General features: G+C 35.8%; 1 protein-coding gene across 1 annotated transcript in view; it reads left to right on the top strand.

Moving 5' to 3' along the window:
* NR3C1 (nuclear receptor subfamily 3 group C member 1) overlaps positions 1-23,976 on the top strand; it is a 65,192-nt gene extending 41,216 nt beyond the window's left edge. Inside the window, exons 5-9 of the mRNA XM_014061040.2 lie at positions 8,859-9,137; positions 9,508-9,652; positions 15,565-15,695; positions 16,582-16,739; positions 17,655-23,976. Of these exons, the coding sequence (XP_013916515.1) occupies positions 8,859-9,137; positions 9,508-9,652; positions 15,565-15,695; positions 16,582-16,739; positions 17,655-17,807 (866 nt within the window). The 3' untranslated portion in view covers positions 17,808-23,976. The remainder of the gene's footprint in view (positions 1-8,858; positions 9,138-9,507; positions 9,653-15,564; positions 15,696-16,581; positions 16,740-17,654) is intronic.
* The last annotated feature ends 576 nt before the right edge of the window (positions 23,977-24,552 follow it).

Raw genomic sequence — 24,552 nt, 5'->3', positions numbered from 1 at the left:
AATAGTAGATATTACTGGTAATTTCCTCACCTTGCAAGCCATTTTTATTTCTACCATTTTATATATCACTGTTTTGATTCTCTCTCTTTAAAGAATCTTATCAATCTTACCCAGCCATAACTTTCTTGTTTGTGCTCTATTGATTCTTCCTTCACATACATATATATAGATAGATTTGCAGTTCAGTCTTTATACTCTCTTTCTCTATGAAAGCCATCATCACCACAACATCATGGCAATTAATGTTTATATTCAATCTACATTCATTTTGCCCAAATTCATTGTTAACCCTCTTTCTTTTTTTCCCTCTTAGTACAGATATTTAAATATCCCATTTCTGTTACATTGAACGTTTCTGTTCCATTCCATCCATTCCTAAGGTGACCAGATTTTCAGATTGGTAAAGAGGGACACCATTGACTGGGAGGTGGGGGGGCTTGATTAAAAATTTTATATTTTGTCAAACATGATCCCAGGACACTGAAACCATCATAAATACGAATCTGTTGCCAAACATCAAAATTTTGATCACGTGACCATGAGGATGCTGCAACGGTCGCTAAGTGTGAAAATGGTCGCTAAGTGTGAAAATGGTCATCAGACACTTTTTTCAATGCCATTGTAACTTTGGTCACTAAATGAACTGTTTGAAAGTTAAGGCTAGCTTGCATTATAATGCCTTATGCTGGCTTACATTTTCAAGAGAGAGAAGCTAAACTCCTTGTTAGAATTGAAATAGAAATGAATAGAGTAGAGTAAAATAGAATAGAATAGTTTATTAGCCAAGTGTGATTGGACACACAAGGAATTTGACTTTGGTGAATATGCTCTCAGTGTACATAAAGAAAAATAAAATAGTAAGATAGTGGGATCCTTGCTCACCAAGCTCAGAAAACAGCGATCCCACGATCTGCCCCACACCTCCTCTTTCCTCAAGAGGTGGTGGGGTGGGGGATCCTTGCCAACCAAGCTCAGAAACCAGTGATCCCACGATCTGCCCCACACCTCCTCTTTCCTTAAGAAGTGGTGGGGTGGGGGATCCTTGCCCACCAAGCTCAGAAACCAGTGATCCCACGATCTGCCCCACACCTCCTCTTTCCTCAAGAGGTGGTGGGGTGGGGGATCCTTGCCAACCAAGCTCAGAAACCAGTGATCCCACGATCTGCCCCACACCTCCTCTTTCCTCAAGAGGTGGTGGGGTGGAAAGAAGGCGGGGCTTAGTGAGAAGACAGAGTTTCAGGCTATTCCTGAAATTCCCCTATTCCGAAGGAATTTTGGACGGGTCGTCGGACCCTAGCTGTCCCGAAGAGACAGTGAAAGGTGAGGGGAGATCCAGTGACCTCAGAGACGTTTGCAGGTCTCTGGGGGCTCGGAATTAACCCCTCCTGCCAACTCCTTTCTGGATTAGCTGTATGCTAACCGAAACTGCAGATTGCCCCTAAGAATGGTGGAAGTGGATTCAACTGGTAAGCTGATTTTATTACTCAAAGAGAGACGGTCCGCACTAAAATTTAAGCTAATTGAAACCAAAGAACAGAAGAATCTAGCGGCGAATTGGTTGTTTTTTTAATGGATTTATGGCCGGTGGTTACCCTATTTCTTAAACGCTTCAAGGAAATCTTCAGCATTCCTCCCTGACTCTTTCTAAGTGGGCTGCAAAACTAATCTACTACAAATTGGCTTTTTACGATCTGACACTTTTATTGCTTGGCTGTGTTGATCTAAGATCGCACAGCTCCCAGCGTGTTTTTACTTGCAAATATCTTAGAGCCTCTAACTGCGTCACAACATGGCGTCGATTTATATTCCCAAGGGCTCGTTTCAAATACTTTTTTCTGCATTTCAAAAGTTGTTTGATTCATATCAAAGATTTGAAAAAAAATTGGATTATTTGACATTAAAATATGAAGAAAAAGGTGAGAACGTTGAATGTTTGAATGTTCCTGAAATACAAATGAAGAATGTGAGAAATGACGTCTGGTCTATCTTGGAGGAAGAAAGAAATGCAATGCTGGAAAGGGGGGCAGCTATACAGAAGATTCATTTTAAGAGACAGAGCGCAGGAGGAATGAGAAGTATTAAAGAATCTACACTTTATGAAACATCATTGGCAGATTTCTTAATTCCACCCTTGAGAATTAAAGTCAATTTGAAAAGTTTAACAAGCCTGGGACAACATTATTATCTCATCAGAGACATCCTGAGCAAAAAGGTGCGAAGATATCCCTGTTTGGACTTGCTTATAAAAACATTTGGTAAATCTATTCAACGAATGGCAATAGGACTGAGAAGGTTTTGTTATTGGAGAGGCATAGGCTGATAGATGGAAGAATACAATTTAAAATTAGCTAAATCTAATTACTCTTATTTGTAATAGATATAGCTGAATAATAATTGATATTGATAGTAATGTATATAATGTGGAGTTGATATGATAAATAATAATTGGATATGAGAAAGGAAGGTTGGAAATATTTTTGGACTATATACAAAGGTTATTAATCACAATAATTATCACTATTAAAAAAAATATATATATATACAGTTAAATGTTAATTAATATGGGGAAAATGTTATGATATACGATATAACTACATAAAGAAGGGAGAATGATAATAAACTATACTGCATGGAAGATGGAATTTTTGGTATTAAATATTATGGATGTTCAGCTAAAATAGGATATGGGGATTTGATGTTAATAGAGGATTTTACAAACAAGTAAATGAAATGTCAGCATGTGGTTATGGATTAATTCTTTGGCATAGTTAAGGTTGAAGGATGTTTAAATAACTGTAGTTAACTAAAAGTGTAGGTATAATGATGTCAATATGGTAAACATTTGAGTTAAGATATTTGAATTAATATGAATTAATGGAAGAGATGCACCAAAACATGTTGTAACCAGCTGATATACTTTTTTTTTTATAATATATACCTGTGTTCTTTTTTTTTTCTTCCCTGCCTTGTCTTTTGTTCTTTTTGTCTTTTTTGTTTCTTTTTCTTTTTTTTCTTTTTTCTTTTCCCACTGGTGTGGGCATGTATTGTTTAAGATTATTATTATTATTATCAATATTTTTAAATAATAATTACAGTCAAATGAAAATGGATATATGATGATGGTGATATGTATGAATACTTGAGTTAAAATGCTTGAGTTAACATGAGTTATGTTTGTTGACTGTGGAGGAGATGTACAAAAGTTTATTTGTCACCGACTGATACACTTTCTATAGCATGTAAAGAAAGATGTACTTGTTTTAAATTAAAAATTAATAAAAAATTAATAAAAAAAAAGAGGTGGTGGGGTGGGGGATCCTTGTCAACCAAGCTCAGAAACCAGTGATCCCACAATCTGCCCCACACCTCCTCTTTCTCCCTCTCGTTCTCTTTTTGGGGTAAGGAGGAGAAAGGACAAAAAGGAGAAAGAGGGAGAAATGGCTCCAGGGAGAGCGGCGCCCGAGAGAAGTGGGCAAAAAAAGAAAAGAAAAACCTTCCGACGGCTGAGTCTCTTGGCCCGGGACCGAGCCTCCTCCTCCTCCTGCAGAAAAACTGTGTGTCAGCACGCGCACGCGCAGAAGGGGAGGGAGCCGACCGGAGAGAGGGAAACCACTGCCCTCTAAAGGCCACATCGGGAACAACACTTCAGAGAAATCAAAACTTTTTTTTAACGGCATCCTTTTTAAAATTGTTTTCTTTCTTTTGGAAAATCAGGACTTTTTGAACACGCTGCGGGGCACGGGACAAATCATTAAAAATCGTGATTGTCCCGCTGAAAGTGGGAAGTCTGGTCACCTTATCCATTCCTGTTACATTCAACATTTAGTTTCTGCTGATATGCTCCTCCCAACCTAGTTTTCATAATACTCACTATATATCTACCCTCATTTTTACACGTTAAAATTTCTCTATCCATTTCTCAATTTTTAGTTAGCATTTTTAGTTAATTTAGAGTACAGGACAATATATACTTGCTCTGGTTCTTCATCATTTCTGTATAACTTTTCTGTCAAACACAGTCACTACAGATCATAGCATGATTATACATGCACTCATAATAACCAACAGTTACTTGATTGTGAGATAGTGGCTATATAAATCTGATGGATGGATAAACAGACTTCTAATTGCACCAGATGTGTCCCTTATACTATACATTATCCATAAATACATCAAGCAATCCAGGGCATATCACATATTCTCATCTTACTCCCTGCTCAGTGTTGGATCAGTTGCTAGGCATTCCATTGATTCTTATTGTATTTTTGTCTTACAATAATGAATAACCAACCTTCAACTCCATATCCATATAACTATATACTCTGTACCCATAATAGTAACCTAATCAATTTTAACATAGATTTTCTCTAATTTGGCAAGCATGCTTTTTTTTTCTCACAGTCATGCACCATTTTATGACTTGCTAAAGAGCAGAAGTTACATTTGCACATTTCCTGCCCAGCATCATAATGTGTTTTTTTTTATTTAATCAGTTTATAAGGTTGCACAATTTGCAAATGTGACTCTGAGTGACTAACATCAGGTAAAACAACAAACAAAAACACAATGCATGCCCAAGGCCACTCACACATTTACCTGATCAATTCCTTAAGAGATACATTTTGGTAGTTGTCTTTTTTGGTACTCTTTATCAACATTCTGCCAGAGTTATTCTCCTAGGCGCTGCTTGGAGAGTCCAAGCATGGGTTAACTTCAGCTTGAACTGAGATCTGGGAGACGCCCTGGAGGGGTTGGGAGAAAAGCCAAACTCCTCTTCTTCTGCCAGGGATGGAGAAACATCCCGCTGGGGATTGGGTAGGAAAGGGCCTACAGAGGCCTCTGCAGGTGGTGAGGGATCCCTGGCGAGCTGTTGGGCCCTTTGAAACTGCTTTTCCAGTGATAGTCAATCTGGTCCCTACCGCCCACTTGTGGGCGTTCCAGCTTTCATGGTGGGTGGTAGGGGTTTTGTCCGATACTGAAGCACTTTCCTTTTTTAAAATTTAATTGACTTCCCTACTTTATAAATCACCATTACTGTGGAACCTGTGGGCAGTTAGAAAATTTTACTACTAACAGACATTACAAAAGTGGGTGGTAGGTATAAAAAGGTTGACTAGCCCTGACATAGACACTATACACATTTGCCTTAGATTACATAGACAACAAATAATACATTGTCACTGCATGGACAATATTGGACTCAAACAGACTACATAATAGGAAACAGGTGATGGAAAAATGCAATCCAGTTAGCAAAACCTGTTCTAATTTTGGAACAGACCATGAATTGTTGATGTCAGATGTATGGATTAAACTTGTTAATTAAATACAGTACAGTACAGTACATGTGTCAGCAAGATACTCCACAGAGAATATAGACTACAAGAATAAAAAAGGAGTACTTTTGTTCTTAGCATTTTTTTCTGCAAATTTGGGTCAACTTTTTCAGATTAACCAAGCATTGATCTATTAGTTGCCCCAGGAATTGACCAACCAGTTTGTCACCTGAGCCTGACATGGACTAAGAAAGAGTGACTGGTCAAAGGTCAAGCAGCCGGTTTCCATGCCTAAGGCAGGACTAGAACTCACAGTTTCCTAGTTTCTACTTCAGTAGCTTAACACCTCCCTTCCTGCCCACCCCCCTTACACACACAGAGTATGTCTTAAAAATTTAAAAAATGAAGGATGGGAGAGGAATCCAAAATTTCAAAGTAGAAAAGATCCAAGTGGCTTTCACAACAAGCTGTTTTCATAATCAGAATAGGACAGAGAACAAAAGCCTAGTGCAATAAAAAGATATAGTGATTGAATGTAAATTTCCATCTCAAATAAGAAACAATAATATCAAAAATGTCAACAAATAATAAGAAAGGGGATCAGAAAAATCACTTTCAACTTTTGTTATTAGTTTATCAAAATATAAAATACAGAAGTACAAAGAAAAAACATACAAAAAATTAAGATAAAAAAATATTGAAGAGTAATCATGGAAGTTAACCAATAGAGGCAAATGAGAGTAAAGAAAGATGGAAATATGAATACTCTTTGCAGATAGTATTATTGAATGTGAGTAATATTTATAAATAGGGAAACAATATAATCAGGGACCATTTCTACTAGAAAGTGAAATATAATAAGCAGTGAGCCAATTGTCAAATAGGAAGGTTGCAAGAATAGATGAAATTGCCCATTGAGTAAAGTTACAAAAGAGAATAGTTGAACTGCCAGCAGTTTCATATTAACAAGGAACAAGGCTGTGTGGCCTAACAACTGGAAAAAATTCAGTGTGTACAGCTAAAGAAGAGAGCTGTAAGAAATGCACAAATTATTTCACCATTATACTAATACCTAACATAAGGAAACTTGTAAAATCTTAAATAATAGAACAGATGTGGAGAAAAAAAATGATAAATTGTAAGCTGCCCACTTAGATGAGATGGACGGGTGTCAAAGTCACGGCATCACATTGCCATCACGTGATGTTTCGGGATTTTTTTTTTCCTGGGGTGGCCATGTCCTGCATGTAACGTATCCGGGCCGCGGGTCCCCAGTTTAATATCCCTGGTGTAGACATTTGATAAATAAATAATAAATGAATAGATTTCAGAAAATGTAGGACTGCCTTAGCTAACTTAACATGGATAATAGAGCATTACTTACTATATCACGTCCCTGTCGATGAAGCCAGAATATAGAATGGTTTAAGATTAATGAGTGTGGCAGAATACATTTATATTTTTTGTGAGGAATATTTACAGTAAACAAGAAGCTACTATAAGTACTTAATTTGGAGAAATGGTTCAAATTAGGGGTGGGAGTGAAACAAAGATGCATATTTTCCTCATATTTATTTAACTTACACAGAGGATAAATTACAAGAATGGGATCAGAGGAAATTGCCAGCAGGGGTAGAGAACTGCTAGTTAAAAAAACAGTAAAAATGGGGATATGCAGACACTATTTTGTTAGTTGAAAGTAATAAGACTGGAACAACTTGTGGAAAAATCACAGTGATATTAAACATAAAATGACAAAAAATAATACCATACTGTGAGCTTAGTGACAATGTGGTCTACAACAAAGAAGAGAACGTAGGTACAGTACTGACTTTAATTTTCTTGTCCTCAAAAAATAAAGGAACTGCATGCTGGAAAGCATAGAAATTAATTTTAAAATAACAAATTTAGACAAGATCATGAAAGGAAAATGTTCCGAGAGATAAGAATAATTTAAAAAATGATCTTTCCAGAAGTAATGTTCAATTGTGAAAGCTGGATCCTGAAACAGAATAAGACAGTGATTGCTAACCTTTTTGTCGTTGGGTGCCAAAAGTGTGCATGCATTGCTGCACCCATAATGCAATTTGCGTGCGACCTGCGCATGCGCTTCGTCCATTTTTGGCTTCCAGGTTGGTGCAGGAGGCTTTCCAGGCCCAAAATGGGGTCCGGTGGGAGGCTCGTGCAGCGCTCCTATGCCCCGTTTTGTGCCTGGAAGGCCTCCTGCACCAACCTGGAAGCCAAAACGGCACTGCGCAGGGCTCCAAAATGCAATGTGAGCGCACGTATGCGGCAGAGACTCAAAGACCAGCTGGCTGGCAGCAGGTATGCATGGTAGAGCTTGGCTGGAGCGATGCCCGCAGAGAGGGCTCTGTGTGTCACCTGTGGCACATGTGTCATAGGTCCACCATCATGGGAATAAGAGAAAGAATGATACACTTTCAAATTAAGAATCTGTATTTGGATAATAAGAATACCATGGATGAAAAGAAAACTCTTGTCAGGCAGCCCTAGACTCTCTGTAAGAAGAAAGTTGTGTGCCTTGAATATGCACCATAACCAAATGATAAAGTGGGGGGGGGTGCAATTGCCAAATCTGAGGGAAGAAGACGACATTGTCTCTGAATAAAATGGGTGTATGCCCATCAAAGAGATTATTGGAACATCTTTGTAAGAAATTCAAAGTATTACTGAAGAGAGGTCAAGATGATAATCGTATTTTCATGCAGAGAAAAAGCTGAATCTGAATGAGTGGCATCTAACTAATAGATAGTGGTCATGATGATTGGTTGGACCTTTTGTACTTTAAACTCTTGGTATTACAATATAAATAGTAGGTCCTTTTACAATGAATAATAACAGGAGCTACATAAGCTCTTTGCTTATTGTCTGTGTTGCTTGGCAGATAACCAGGTAGAGGAAATAATTAGATCAGGGAAATGTGCATACCAGTGTGATTCCTGTGATATAATTTACATCACCACCATATAGAGAAAATTGGAGCTCTGTCTTCCTATCTAATTGTCTAGTGAGAGATGGCTGTTTCATGAATTAATGTTCTGTTTTTAGGATTAAAAATGAAAAGTCATACTGATGAAATAATTGCTTTACAAATTACAGACCAATATTTGTGAGGCAATAATTTAAGCAGTATATCTAGCACATTTTATCCATGGTTTAAGTAAAGTATTATGAATTGACAAGGAAAAGTTTCAGTTTTGGTCCAACTGTACAGCAGTCAATCTTCAGTTTTGTATAATTCATGTTTCAAAATTTTATTCTTTAATAAAAGATGCCCAGTTCTACAGCATATATGTTGTTAGATTATGCTGTCCCTTACATTTTGTTTCATAATTATTTACTATTAGAAGAGCTTATTAAAACTGCTAGACACAAATATTTTTATTTGTTTCTTGCTTTGTTAATTCTCCCCATGCAGTGTTTCTTTTCAAATATAATTGCTGGTTTCATCTTTTGTTTATACAAATAAAACTAAGCCAATTGAATGTCCGTGGTGTTGAAACAGATTTTTTTTTTATGTTTTTGCTTTTTTAAAAATTTTATTTTCTAATAACATTCTAGCACGAAAGACAAAAAAGAAAATAAAAGGAATTCAACAATCCAGCGTGCCTGCAGGAAGGGATACTGCTGAAAATCCCACAAACAAAGCTATAGTTCCTGCCACACTGCCACAGCTGACTCCTACCCTTGTTTCCCTACTGGAAGTCATTGAGCCAGAAGTGATGTTTTCAGGCTATGACAGCACAATACCAGACACAACTTGGCGCATAATGTCAACTCTCAATATGTTAGGTGGAAGACAAGTGGTTGCTGCAGTGAAATGGGCAAAGGCAATACCAGGTAAGTGATATGATTATGAACAATTAATCAGTGGAACAGTTTGCCCCCAGAAGTTGTGAATTGCCCTAACACTGGAAGTTTTTAAGGAGATGTTGGATAGCCATTTGTCTGAAACGGTATAGGGTTTCCTACCTAGGCAGGGGGTTGGACTAGAAGACCTCCAAGGTACCTTCCGACTCTGCTATTGTATTGTATAGTCAGTGGACATTTGCGATTAGGCAAAGGACTGCAGGTTCCCCACTCTTGGTTTTTAAACAATCCTTTAAAGAAAGTAATTTCTCAAGAAACCATTATGAATATGAAATCAATGCTTTGGGTAAGCAGTCCTTCAATTATAATCTCCAGAGGATCCACTTTTATTTTCAAACAGGCTTCAGAAACTTGCATCTAGATGACCAGATGACTCTACTGCAGTATTCCTGGATGTTTCTGATGGCTTTTGCTCTAGGATGGAGATCATATAAACAGTCTAATGGAAGTCTACTGTGTTTTGCTCCAGATTTGATCATTAATGAGTAAGTAATACAATATCAATAAAAACACTTTGTGGTTTTTTTTAATTAGGTGGTGTTTAATTACTTTTAACCACTAGCGATCATTTTCCAGAATTTGGTCTACAATAACCTGGATTCTTCTTCTGACATTGGTGATCATTATTTTTACTGTTGGATGTTTACCATGTGGCTTTGGGTGCTTCTGCCTCTTCAGAATCTAACTTGTACATCTGGTAGTTCTTGTTCCATTTGGAGACAGAATCTTGAACTTTAGTTTACTAGCATTTGAGGCTGCAATTGTCTAACAGTTTGGGTCTTCTTGGGCTTGGTCTTTTTTTCTTTTTTCTTTTGGTCACATAAAATAGCTATACAGCCCTAAACTATGAAAGTAAGGGAGATAAATACGTATTGTCATTCATGTTTTTGTCACTTCCTATTTGGAGCTTTTGTCACCCCTTATTTGGAGAACAGGAAGCTTTTTGCCACATATTGGATCAGGATGCTACACTAGTTCATCTTGGTATGTTGATTGGATGTGAATTTTATGGGATCATTCCAGGCACATTATGATGCATTTGTTTCAATGTGTTACTGTTTTTGTTTTGTTGACTGTTAGCCACCTAGATTGTTGTATGGATTGGGTAGTTTTGTACACAAAAAATACAGGTAATCCTGATTTAGCAAGTGCCTCGGATAGTTACTGTTCACAATACACCAGTAATAAATAGCAATTAAAAACATTTTCGGACTAATGTGTGCATTTACTACAACAAAAGCCTTCAGTACCAAACTGATTAAGGTCAGGTCAGTTTCAGGCAGCTGCTGTAAATCTGCTATTCTAGTCAGTTCATTAGGTTCACAAAGCTGAGGTTTTTTGTTTCGTTAGCACATTTTTAGGAAAGCACTATGCTCTGGAGAAAAGAAGCTCAGGAAAAGACAGCTTGTTTAAGCAATCTGGGAGGACTGTCTGTATATAAACATGTATACTGTATGTGTACATACTTTTCTACCCTCTGCACATCAATGGCTTCTCATCCTGCAGTGCCATTCAAGGAGGCACATTCCCTCCTATGGACAGAAAAATCTGTTCATATGTGACATGTTTGCACAATACTTCATTAATAAAGTTGTTCTAATTCACTCGAATCTTATTTATTTATGGAAAAATTCTGAAGTGGTAATTGGGAAAATGTCTTGCCATGTGAAATGGAATTTATTTCAGCCTATGAATTTGGTTGAAGTGGCTGGAGTGCACTTTAGATAAGTTCAACCACCTGTTTTGCTAGCTCTAAGCCCCTACAATGCTTTTCAAACAGGTCATTTTTGAAGAGTATTCAGAACCTGCAACTGGTTCAAAATGTAGCAGTCTATATGCTAGCAGATAATAGCCACCACTGCTAGAGGGAGGTCTTGCAGTCTTGGGTATTGAGGAATTTGCTCTTCTCCAAGTTCTAAAAATTGTTTTGGAATTCTGTATAGTCTTAAAAAAGAACGAATAAAAAAACATAGAAGTGGGATGAGGGGAAAAACTCCTTGAAAATATTGAGTGAAACTAAAATTAACAGATTCATCCATTTCTACAGTAGACACGTTTATCCTACTTTAACATCTTTGAACTTTTGTTTTCATTCTAGTAAAGAGTATTTCCATGCTTTTCCTCAATAAACTTGCTTTCTGAATCCCACAATAAATGTTTAATATAATTATTAGTAGTATCTTTAATATTGTTAATTGAAAGAGAGTAACAGAGTATGGGCCTTTAGGAATGTTACAAAGTTAAAAAAATGTTTTAAAACAGAAGTAACTTACAGATCTTTACTTATTTGACTGACTTTACTTTCAACCCAGGCAATCACTCAAGGCAGCAAATAAAATTTAAAAACGAAAGACAAAGTAGTAAACGTTAAATAGTGCTAATAATAAAATAATAAAAATGAAAACATCCTAAACATAGTGTATGTGTTTCTGTGTGTTTTAATCTATTGTGAAAACAGTTGCATTCTGGAAGCTAACTAAGTTTTCCATGGTAACATCAAGCTCTTCCACAACAGACATTCTTTGCTACCTACACCACCCAGCCTCTTCCTAATTTTGGTGAAGTTCAGTCCATCTCTCACCAAAAGCCTTTCCTGTTCATAGTGTAGATCATTGTCCAGAAATATAAAGTTTTTTTGCTGACACTATTCCTTGAGTAAGTGATTGACATCCAGAAATCTCCGTTCCATTCTTGGGCCATGATCTTCAGTTGGATTAAAATATCATATTTATCGGAGTATAAGACACACCTTCCCCCCCCCCAAAAAAGAGGGTGAAAATCTGGCTGTGTCTTATTACTCTGGTGCATCTTATAGTCCGAAAAATGCAGTACCTCTTGAACTCCAAATTCTTTTGTCTTCCTGCCTAGCTCCTTATAGGCTTTTGATAATATTTCCAGGCTCTTTCTTAAGTATGATTTATTCCAACATGAAATAGAAAGATGGGATCCATCAGTCATTCAACTAATTGGGTTTATCTCTTCATCATATCCCAGATCTGGGAGAAAATAAACTTTTCTTTTGTTTGATCTGCAGATTGTTGTCAGGCACAAAACAACTAGGTCCACGCATGAAGAATTGAATTAGCTGATTTATTGCTCAATCCTACACCAGAATATTTTCAGACTAATGGTTTGCACTTGAGTGAGGCTAGATAAGGTTCAATTACATTTGTGTGTGTGTGTGTGTGTGTGTCAAATTTCACTTTCTTGTGCCCATATAGGGATTACATGTCCCAGTTTGACTTCTCTCCATGGCTCAGCTAGTATCTACAATTGCTAACTCCATTTCTCTCAACATTGAGACACTTATCACCACCACACACCTTTTTTCTTCAGGACAGACATTAGTTTCCTCATATCTATGGAAGCCCACACTTCTTTCTTTCCCTTTCCCTTGAATGTTGAATGAAAAACTTCAGAAGTGAATCATCCCTCAGGATGATTGGATTGAATTGAATTGATTCTCCAGTGATGGGCACCGCCTCTTGGTTTTCTTGGTCATCCATATTACATGCTGTCAACCCTCCTTTCTCAGGGCTCCTCCTTCCACCTTCTTTCCTGTGTTCTTTTTTATAGACATCCCTTTGCCTTTTTCAGAAACTGTCTTTCATGATGAATCTTAATATGGCTGAATGTGCCCTCCACATTCCTTTCCAGCAGCGCAATGAATTTTGTACAAGTGTAGTTGAAGTTAACTTACAAGATATACACAATGCTTGTGTTCCCCAGACAGGAACACAAGCAACATGCATAACTTGCAGTGAGTCGGCACTTAACTCCTTGTCCATATCTATAAATTTCCAAAAACTCATCCTGGAGATACCTGGTCTTGAGCCATGAAATACATTGCAACTTTGAATTGTACTTGGAAGCCAATGCAGTGCTTACAAAAGTAATGTATGTGGCTGTAATGACTTTTGCTTCCTGACAGAAGGCTTCTGTAACTAATTTCAAATAGACTTTAAAAGAAGTTCCATGAAGAAAAGGATACAGTCGGCTATCTTTAAAACAAATACAAATTCGATTTTTAGTTTGCTTGGCACATTGAAAATTGTTACTTAGTCAAATAATTTTTCAGGTAATTAACTTACACTATAAAAGGCACGGAACTGCATATAGACTGCTAGTTAAAATAATGTTTTACTGGAGAAACAGAAATTCCTCTATAAGGAGGTAATACTGTAGCCTATGTGAATAGGTAAGGAACCAGAATGACATACTGCATAAAATTTGAATCAGATCTGCGCTTAAACAACCACTGTGATGTTTAACTTAATGGGTGTCTTATTTCAATCTCTTTTTCTTCCAGGAGACATGATTAAGAGGTCTGGGTAGCTTGTCACTTTCCATTTTCATGGCTTTTGTGATAATATATTGAATCTGTAAACTGCCTCAAATGGAGGCAGCTAAACATTTTAGATAAATAAAAACTGGGGATTCTTACGGAATTAAAAGTTGGTCAAACAAGTTTGAATATTGTTCCTAATATTTATATGAAAATCTGGTAATATTTTAATGTAACAAACGTATGTAGAAAAGGAAAAGAGAAATTGTAATGACATCATAGATTTGACATAGCATTAAATGGCAATGTAATTGGCAAAAAATGGATACTGAAAAAAGGAATCAATTTTACTTTTCTCTGACCAATTCATAAGCCATGTTGGAACAATTTACAAAATGGAGACTAAAGCTTAGAATATATTTCAGTAATTTTTAAAAAGAAAAAGGGAGAAGAATGTTGATAATGCAGATTTATTGTCAGTAAACATCCCCTGTACTCTTAATCATAACACAATTTTACCAGTAATGAATAAACATTTTAAACTGCATTAAGTTTAGTTTGAAAAGAAGATAGATACATTGCAAAAAGTTTCTTTACTTGTTGATTTGCTCCATATTAAAATATAAGTAAACAAAAGTAATTTAAAACATTTATTATGAAGAAATAGAACACACACTGCTACTCCCTTTATTCTAGATTACCCTAAGAGTATCTAACATTACTCATTCACTTGGGATGCTCTTTTCTGAATGGAAGTGTTGAGGATGCTCTTTCAAGAAAGATGAGAAGAGCAAATGGTCTACTCATTCAGAGGCTGCCATTCTTCAGAGTTGAGAGATACATCAGCAGTTTCCATCTTCATGGGCATTAAGAAGGCTCAGCACATTGTGTGTCTTGACCTCTCTCCTTGCTTCCTCCATCATTACACAGGTAGCCCCCACTTAACAACAGTTGGACTGGCAACTCCAGTACTAAAGGCAGTGGCCACTAAGTGAAGATTCATGTGACCGCACTGGACTTACAGTGTCACTTCTGCTACTGTTGTAAAACAAATACATTAAGTGTGGTCATCATGTGACCACAACTTGCGATTTTACTACCGGCTTCTCTGTTGGCTGTTGGTCAGAAGCTGATTGTGAGGCATGCAAATGGTGATGTATGTGATTGCAGGATGCTGTGATTGTCCAAATACCATCTCATTTAAAAGTCCCCAATTGTGGATCACAGGCACACAGGGACGCAGCACTACAGTTGGTGTTTTATTTTTCAACTGTTGTAACTTTGAATAGTTTCTAAAGAAGGCAGTTGGTAACTGAGGACTACCAGTGGTTAGTATTTCAAAGAACTGCACGATAGTTTTGAGAAATGGAGAAATTTAAGCTATGTCATGTTCTGTTTAGAGTACATGTATGATGCTGTTATGTTTGGAAGAGTAAGCTCATTGAAATATGATACAAATCTTTCTAGCTTTTACTCTGACCCAGGCTCCTAACAGTCTGGCAGAATCTTTTTGTTCTGAATATTCAGACAAAATGGAAGTATTGTTGGGAGGAGGGGAAGGAAATCTAAGTAGAGAAATCACTTCATTCTGGATGAGATTATCTGTACTCTGAAGTTTACTTCATTATGGATCACTCCCAGTTTATTACCTTAAGAAACAAATGAAGGTTATAATGAGAGTTTTTGTCCAGATTCATTTGGTAGGCCAGCAGGAGCCTTTTTTGGTCTATTTTTTGCTGCAGTTACTAAATCTTCCAGCCATTTCAAGTTTAGATTACTGTAAGATGCTTGATGTGTGCCTGCTCTTGATAGCAGCCCAGACGTTCCAGTTGGTATAAGTTCCTGTCCAAAGTCCATTTAAAACATTTACTCTTAAGTCCTATTTGAGGCCTTTGTAAATACAGTTTATAAACATGGTAAATAGTTGGCAGCCAAACTAGTTGAACAACAGTCTCTTTTGAGAGTAATGGTACATTGCCACATGTCCTATTTTCTTCAAAAAATATTAAGGTTGAAGATATATAACTTATTCAACTTGTTAAAATAATTCCATAAAGAAATCTATTGGTTTCTTTATACTGATATAGATGTGTGTGTGTGCTCTTTCTTCAGGCAGAGAATGAATCTACCATGCATGTATGATCAATGCAAACGTTTACTGATGGTTACTAATGAGTTAACCCGGCTTCAGGTTTCCTATGAAGAATATCTCTGCATGAAAACATTGCTCCTTCTCTCTACAAGTAAGTAGTTATTTCTGCCCTTACAGCTTTTTTTAAAAAAATCTTGATCTATTTTGAAAATTGTGACTTCATCTTTATCATTGAACAGTGATCTGGGAAATATGAAACCTAGTTTCAATCCATTAAATGTTGCTGTGCTTTTTGTCTATTACTGCTCAATTCTTACCAGTCTAAGGATAATCAGTAGGAATGAGTAAGGAATCCATTATAAATATATTTTCTAGTGTATCAAAATTGTTTATTTTACGAATGGTAATTAAGGTTGCAGAATTTCTGCAAGACAGAAAAAATTTTACTTTCAGAAATTATTAAAATGCTTGGTTGTTAAGATGACTCCAATTTTGTTGTAGGTGGAATTTTCACATTTCATATTGATGAGACAGATTGTTATATTGCACAAAAAATTCAAAATAAATTATCTGAACCACTCCCATTGTCCAAGACAGAGGCCAGGGGCCAGGAAAAGTCCAACCGATCTTACTGAATATAAATTTCCCATTCCTTTTGTAAATAAATGCATAATTGAATTGAACCTGACAATAAATCTGTACCATAATGAAGCTGGTTTGTTGAGATTCTTCGAAAAAGATTCATTTTTCAAACTACAGTAGAAACATAGATGTTGAATGAAGGGATAAAAATGAGAGAACCAGTAACTATATTTAGAAACAGATTGTTACAGAGTATTTAACTATATATAAGGTTGATCAATAATGCACAGGGTTTTTAGGCAGATAATGAATCTATTATGCATGGATGATTCATGCAGTTGTTCCCTGATAATCACTGAGTTAGCTAGCATAGGTCAGGGCATTTTTTTGTTGCATTGGTTATTGTGAATGTAAAATGGTAATATGTAATTGAATATTCTGTCATCTTAATCCAGTTCCTAAGGAGGGCTTGAGGAGTCAGGCTCTCTTTGATGAAATTCGTATGACATACATCAAAGAGTTGGGGAAAGCCATTGTGAAGAGAGAAGGAAACTCTAGTCAGAACTGGCAACGATTTTACCAACTGACGAAACTTTTGGACTCCATGCATGATGTAAGATTTATTAATATGTATTTATGTATTGCTTCAGTGTAGTCAGTAAAAATGTGGAGAGCATTGGTTCACCAATAAGGATGATGTTTTCATGCAATGGAAAAATTTAAGCCAGGTGAATGTGTATTTAAATTATTTGAAGGAAGAATAGGAAGGTCATAGTTTCACCCTGCTGTAATTGTTTCAGTGAGTATAAAAATAATTAAAATGCACAGCATTAATAAATGTAGCATAGCTATAAGAACTTACATTTATTGATACCAGGTATTGTAATCCTTATTGAACAGCAGTTCCCTGCTGAGAAGTTGAACATCAGCTGCAGGCTATTTAAATATATATATTTAAATTTCATGTTATTCTGCCTCTCAACATAACAAGCTAGGATATGTGGAAAAGCAAATTTCTTGAATTTCCTTAATTACATTGAACTGAATTTACTGTATTATATTATACAATTTGCATTTCAAATAAAGAGGTTTCCAGTTAATTGGTTAAAAGTTAAAATTGGTTGATAAACTATGTTGTTCTGATTACTGTTGGCATGATGCCTAAATAATTGGCCTATTCTTGATATATTGTCGCCAGAGAATATGGAATGCAGACTAGAATGCAGATAAATGATGAATCTATTCAATCAAGATTTTCAATGTTTAATGGGCATTGTGTTTGTTTGATGTAATAGTTGAACTGAGGCAGTATTCTTTTATCATCTTATTTTGCACCTCAATATAAACATGCTATTATTCTGTGTGTGTGCACATGTGTGGGGATGTGAATATGTGTGTACATCTTTTACATAAGCACTCAAGGCTAGCAAAACATGTTGGTTGATTAAAGATGTAGGAGTAAAATATGCTTAAACATTTTAGACTATCAGAGAAAGCTGGCTTCATCCTTCCTTCTTATCATTTACAGGTGGTTGAGAATCTTCTAACCTTTTGCTTCCAAACATTTTTGGATAAATCCATGAGTATTGAGTTTCCAGAAATGTTGGCAGAAATCATCAGCAATCAGTTACCAAAATATTCAAATGGGAATATTAAGAAGCTCCTATTTCATCAGAAGTGACTGCCTTAATACAGAAAGGTTGCCTTAAGAAAAAAAAAGTCAAATTATAACTTCTTTTTTATAAACTAAGAGACATGTTAATTTTGTTATTGTACCTATATTAGGTATTTTTGTTTTTGTTTTGTAATTATGCACTACATGTGGTTTACAGAGGGCCAAGATCTAGCTTTCAGAAGACACCTCAACTGAATGAATACAAGAAAGAGAAAGAAAGAAGTATGGCTTGGAATTTTTCCTCTATATATACCATCATGCTGGCGGTATAGAATGCATCAAAAACATCATTGTCAAATTTGGAATCTGCATTGTCAACATTCTGCTAGGAGTTTCTGCAGTTGGCTGGTTAAAATTTTCTAGATTTTTGTTTTGGTATAGTTTGTTTTGTATAGTTAAAGTAGCAATTTTGATTTATGCATGTAACATGAGGAAAGTTTACAACTGTATATCAGAAAAGGGAAGTTGTGCCTTTTATAGCTATTACTGTCTGGTTTTAGCAATTTCCTTTACCTTTATATACAGTGGACTAGCTTGCTCATTTTTTCTTACATAATTTTTGTAAAACTTCAAGATGCCTATTGTACAGCTGTTTTTAAAGTGGGGCAGCTCATAGCTTAATGACTTCTAGATGATGAACTTCAAGTATAATCATATGAATATAAGGTGGCTTGTCTAATATGACTGTCCTAATAACCCTTCTAAATTTGGCCTATAATTCAGCCTTCTTCAGTGGGGAATGGGGATTGAACTGTATTCCAAATCTAACCTGAACACTGGAATTGCTTATTTTTTGATATTGGTCATGCATGTTCTGTGAGCTACTAGAAAACTAGCTTTGTCTTAAACAAGTGTTAATGAACACAAACATTTTTTAAAGCAGCCTAGATATTTGCATTTAATGCAACAGCCATAATTGTAAGAATCTTGGGCTGGATTGACATTAAAAATATCAATCTTGATTGCCCATCAGGAAACTTTCAGGAAAATATGCATTATTGTTTAAAAGTTTACTTATACATGGAGAAATTAACTTTTTCCATACACAATTATTGCCATATAAGTGTGTACTCCAATGTGTATCAGTGTATATTATATATACAATGGCCACAATCCAGAGCAGCTATAACGTGCATACCAAAATCAATGTGCACAGAAATTGGCATATCTGTTCTCATTGGACACTCAGACATAGCAGAACCTGTTCTTTTAAAATATGTATGTAGAAAAAAAAAACAGTATTGGTAGCCTATTCATATTTTTCAGAACAAATAACAAATTTACCTCTTGGGATCTCAGAATTGGTAGATTCTAAAGGGAAACCTCTTCCCTCAAATGTGATCAGAACTGCTGGAAAGTAGGGTGAAAAGTTTCAGACTTAATATGATGGGCAGTGCATATCCAGTGGATATGGAGTCTAAATCCCACCTATTCTTGCAGTAGCTATGTTGATTCCCAATAAAGCAGTTCAGCAAGCTGAAAAAAGCCAGTTTCTGTTGTTAGATTGCACACTGGATTGAAGGCAAATGTATACAAAACCTGACTCCATTTTAAGTTAGAAATTGATGACTACATTTCTCTGTGCGTGTATGGGTGGTATACACACATACATATACATACATGCAGACACAAACACATATACATACATTATATATAAATACATATATATAAATATATATAAACCAGGATTTACAAAATAATTGTACCTCTACCCTGTATATGTTTCTAATGGTTCTTAAAAGATTTTAATTCAAATAAGATTTTTAGCTTTATGCAGAAAAGAAAATAGACCAAACTACAAGAAGAAGAAGAAGAAAACTTTTATGGAAAATTAAAATCCCAAACTTGTATATGGCTTCACTTCCGTTTTTCACTCTCTCGCTCAAGTGAACCAATCTGGAGAATACCAAGATTCCACTGCTTATTTTGTGCTTTAGAATAGTACTTGGTTTCTGTACAGCTCCAGTCCTTCTCTATCAAACTCCTAGTGTGCCATAAAACAACCATCTATGTCTTGTGATTTTTTCCCTTGTTGTTTTAAACAATTTGTAAGCTGTAGTAGCCCATCCTCTGAGCACCTTAAGAATTTTCAGTAAATTTAAAATACTATGCCACTCTAAATGTTAAAAACAAAACAAAAAATATTTTGAGTGGCCAAAATAAAGCAAGAGGTATAAATGCTTAACAAGAATTAACAATCATAATGTGATACGTTACTAATACAATTTTGTTTAATTAATATTTTCAAATGTATAGAATCTGATAGTGTTTGAAGAAAAAAAAGGAAGGGCTAATACAGCTTTAAATGCAGTTTATCAACTTATTGTATAATAGCGTGTATAGTGTATCATAAGAAAGGTTTTTAGATGACAGATTGCTTTATCATGACACGTATATTTTTTCTAGGGGTCACAAATGTGTTGATATGATAACCCATAAAAATGTGGTTTGTCTGGAAGTATTAGTCTTCACAGCATTGTGCTGCAGTATCTAAGAGGTACTCTAATTTTATTATGTATTTCTGTTATTTCTCTTTTCCTTATTGTCCTAAATGAACTTACCCATATTCAGTGGAAGCTCCTGGGGCAGAAATGTAAACCCATTAAACCATTGTAGGGAAAAAAAGAGTTGGAAATTAAGTATGATAATCCAACCTATGTGTTTGGTTCCCCCTACATTTCCCCAATTGAATCTGCAGAATCTGGGTGGGTTTATGAAAGCCCTCCATACATACACAAACACACACAGACACAGACAAAACACACAGAAGGGAAAAAATGAAACAGTGGGCTCATGTATGCCTTAGCCTATGTGTTCCACACCACCAACCTGTGTGATTACTTTTAAATATTCTCTCTTTGAGCAAAGCAAAACAGACCAATTTTGCAATAAAATGCATATAGCTACCAGCAATATGTAAATATAGATCATAGTTTGAACAAAGTCAAATACATTTCTAATTATTCAACAAAATTGCTCCTTGTAAAACAAGATATTTTACCTGAGCTATTTTTGTCTGGTCTTAATCCTCTTTAAAAATGTGAGGCTTATAAATCAAAATCTCCTGAGCGCTGCATTCAGTACTTGGGAGTAAAATAGAAAATGTAATGAAAAGAAGATTTTTCTTTATGGTATCTGTGCAGTTCCAGAGTTAGGAGCTGTGAACAGCTGCTGTGAATTTTCTCAAAACAGCTGGATAGCCCTGAGATGCAGTTGCAAAAACCACAGAATAGAAAGCAAGAGAGATGCCCATTTCACATAATCCTCTTCTGACTATCGCACAGGGAAAATCGCTTTCTCCATCATCAGTTGCTTAACCATGGTTTATTGAATATACCAGATTTTGCTTGGTTTACCTAGCAAAACCAAGCCATGTTTCCTTGATATCCTTGTATGGGTTTACAAAGCCTACTAAACCACCGAGAAACCACATGTTGGAATAGCGTTTTGTGTAAAGCCAGCATTCTGCATGATTTTCTCTTCAGGTGCTATTCACGTAGCAGTTCCGAGTATTACTGCTCAAGTGATAATTTACAAGATACCCAGAAACAGGCACATAATTTGTGCTACTGAATAAGCTTGTAAACATTTAGATGTTTAGCCATTTACTTAAGCATCAGTGAATGTTTTAGCAATAGTATGCAAACTATTGAAAATCTATTTTGACTGTTTTTGGTTAACACTAACAGGTTTCAGTATTTACTTTCAAAAATGCTCCTGAAAGGATAACACACAAGGAGGATACCAGAAATTATACTCGGAAAGTGACATGTATTAAATATTTTCACCCCCACTGCAAAGTTTAAGAAAGCTAGGAATGTGTGATTAACAAATATGTGTGTATGAAGTGATGGTTTACCAACCAGCGAGGTATCTTGTGTCTGTGTGAAGACAAAGTCTGGGTTGGAAAGAGGATTTTATTATATGTAAAATATTTGTTGAATTTATGAATTTCTTAAACATAGAAATGCTGATTTTAGAAAATTTCAGTTTAAATGTGCTAAATGATTTTAAACAAAAGCCATTTAAATATATAAGCATTTAACAAAATGTGATTTTGTTTGGCTATTCTTTTTTGTGCTGTGGGAAATCAGCACTGCAAATAAAACAGGGAAAATTATGACTTCTGTCTCTTCAGTGCCTTGCCACATCATGCTGACCTGGAAATGATTTGGATAGCACTAAATATGAATGTGGTATTAACATTTCACAAGGTCATTGGTAGGAATAGGCTTTCATAGAATATGTTCAGGCATTGGAGAGATGAAATGCTAAATTAAGAAAGAGCTTGTTTGGCTGATATCCTTATTTTAACTTTTACTACCTGTTGAAGTGATTCCTAAGAAAATGTTTTTGATTAGTATGCCAATCTTGCCAGTCTAAAAGTACATTTGATAGGGAAAAAATCAGAGAAATATAAAATGAACACAAACATGGAAACAAATGCCAACCTACCTTTAAAAACAGCTTCTAAGATTCATAATTTCATATTAGGACAGGGAAGAAGGATAATCAGGGAATGGAGAAACGAGATGTATTGTTATAATCCCTATGAATAGAATTTCAAGAGATGGGCATTGCCTAGAAACACCAGAATCATACGATTTGTTTCAAAACGTTTGTTGGATCTTAATTCTCCATGGTGGTATAGAGTCCAATATATTATGATGCAAGGAATTTGACCCTTCTACTCTCGGGAGGGGATGAGCTTTGATGACCTACCTTGGATCAAATAGATCTCACACAACAAAAATACAAAATTGTGTGACTTTATACAGGAGTGCATTATGCAGGCATTGTGTCTTGTGTTTATAATTCCTGTAGACTTTCCAGAAGACTTGGAACTGCAGAGAAAAATGCACATATTCCTTCAAACTGAATGTTGGATTCAGAAGTATCATTTTATCTGCAGAAGGTGCTCTTTTTATTTTGTGCCAAAGGAAAGTGAAACAGTCCAAAGATTTTTCCCCTTTGCATAAGTACAGTAGAAGCCAAGAAGGCTGTAAAAATTGCCCTTTAGACCGCTGCATGCATGCTTCCTTCCTTTTGTACTTGTGTATAAGCCTTTGCAAAACTGAACCAGTGACTATTTTCATTTCCTCTCTGTTCTAAAGAGCCACCCAAATGTGGAATCATTTGTTTCAAAAACATGTAGGTCTAATTCATAGTGAAGTTTCAGAAAGTAAATATGCATTTCCTTCATGTTCTGCCCTTATCGCTCTAATAACCTTTTTAAAATCTCAATATCTCTCCCCCCCCTCTCTCTCACACACACACGGAAGGGAATCAGATCACAAAAATACTAGATTATATTAAATCCATGGAGCTGAAACAGCAGGGATGGAAATATACTTTCTTCATGGTTCTTTGAAGTCTGTTGAGATACCTCTGAGTGTAGTAGGGTTAAGACCAATAATTTTTGAGAAGGGGTGGCAAGGCCCTGGTGGCTAAGCCACTTTAATTTGAAGTATGCACTTGAGTATTTTATAGAAAGGGACCAGAATTTTCACCCTCTTTCATACGCAGGCCTCACCTACTGCCTGGTTCACACTGAAGTGAATTAGGCTGTTCTGAGTGTATCTACATTTTTATGCTATTGCTGTTACATAGAAAAATACTTTCAGGCAAGGCAGAGCCTCATATTGGGTGTTTTTTTTTAAAAAAAATTAAGGAGCTTTTGAGGCTTTTCTGATGAAAGACCACATATAAGAAAATTGTCACCTCCCACCCACTCCTCCCAACAAAATTAATAGCACGGATTCAACAGTTTGTCAACATTCTATTTTGTATATTATACAAAAATATATAATGGGGACAAATGCTATATTATGCTGGTGTATGGCATTAATTAAAAAAAAAGCTTTTTTTCATTATTTTTATCACAGTAATTTTAAACTGTAAAAAAATTAAAACAAGTGACTCCTGTCTTAAAACAAAAGTTGTAGTTTTTTATTCATGCCGAATAACTGTAGTAACAGTGTCTTTCAACATAATCAGTGAAAATGTTGGACTGTAAAATCTTGTGTGGAATTGTTAAGCATTTATTTTCATTTTAAATTTTGCTGTTCTGGTAATTCAAAGCCACACGTCTGTACAGAAGCTGCCGTAAATGTAAGCCATTTACAGCAATGCTGAATAATGGACAAAATGACAATAAAATTCTGCTTTTTCATTACATGTTCAAACCATTTTGAAGTGGCTTTTTTTCTCTTGTGCAGAATGCTGAATCTAAGCTTATTAACTGCTTTCTATTCTATTAACTTCTCTTCCAAATTAACTTTAATCCTGGGCTGCCTGGTCTATTTAGTGCAGAACTTCACTAGCATTTTTTCCCCTTTTAATCTTCACAGTTGTCTACAAAACTACACAGACACGCTTCAAGTTCTAAGGGTGAAGGCGATCTGGCACTGTAGCAGTACAATAATTGGTATAAATTGAGGAGGTTCTGCCTCTCCTGGGTAGATAAAAAAAATCTCACTTTATGGCCCCAGTGACTTCACTTGTATCTTTTTAATCATGGGAGCAAGGGAAAAACCGAGGAACTTGTGAGCAGACTGTGCCATTTCTTTTCTCCAGAACAGCAGAAAAATTAAAACATGTTTAGGGATGTAAAATAAATTCTTTATATGTATTTATGTATTTACTCTGCCTCGTAGGCCAGCTGCATGCTCTCAGCAGTTCCAGTACACAAGCATGAAATCTTTAAGGATATTCTTATACTTATCATGACTAAATATCACTTCAGAATCCT

This window comes from Thamnophis sirtalis, unplaced genomic scaffold (assembly GCF_051295495.1).
Source record: "Thamnophis sirtalis isolate CommonGarterSnake01/CBP01778 unplaced genomic scaffold, rThaSir2_p1.2 scaffold_3, whole genome shotgun sequence".
NCBI lineage: Eukaryota > Metazoa > Chordata > Lepidosauria > Squamata > Natricidae > Thamnophis > Thamnophis sirtalis.
Note: the sequence above shows the minus strand (reverse complement) of the source record. Positions and strands in the feature narration are given on the sequence as shown.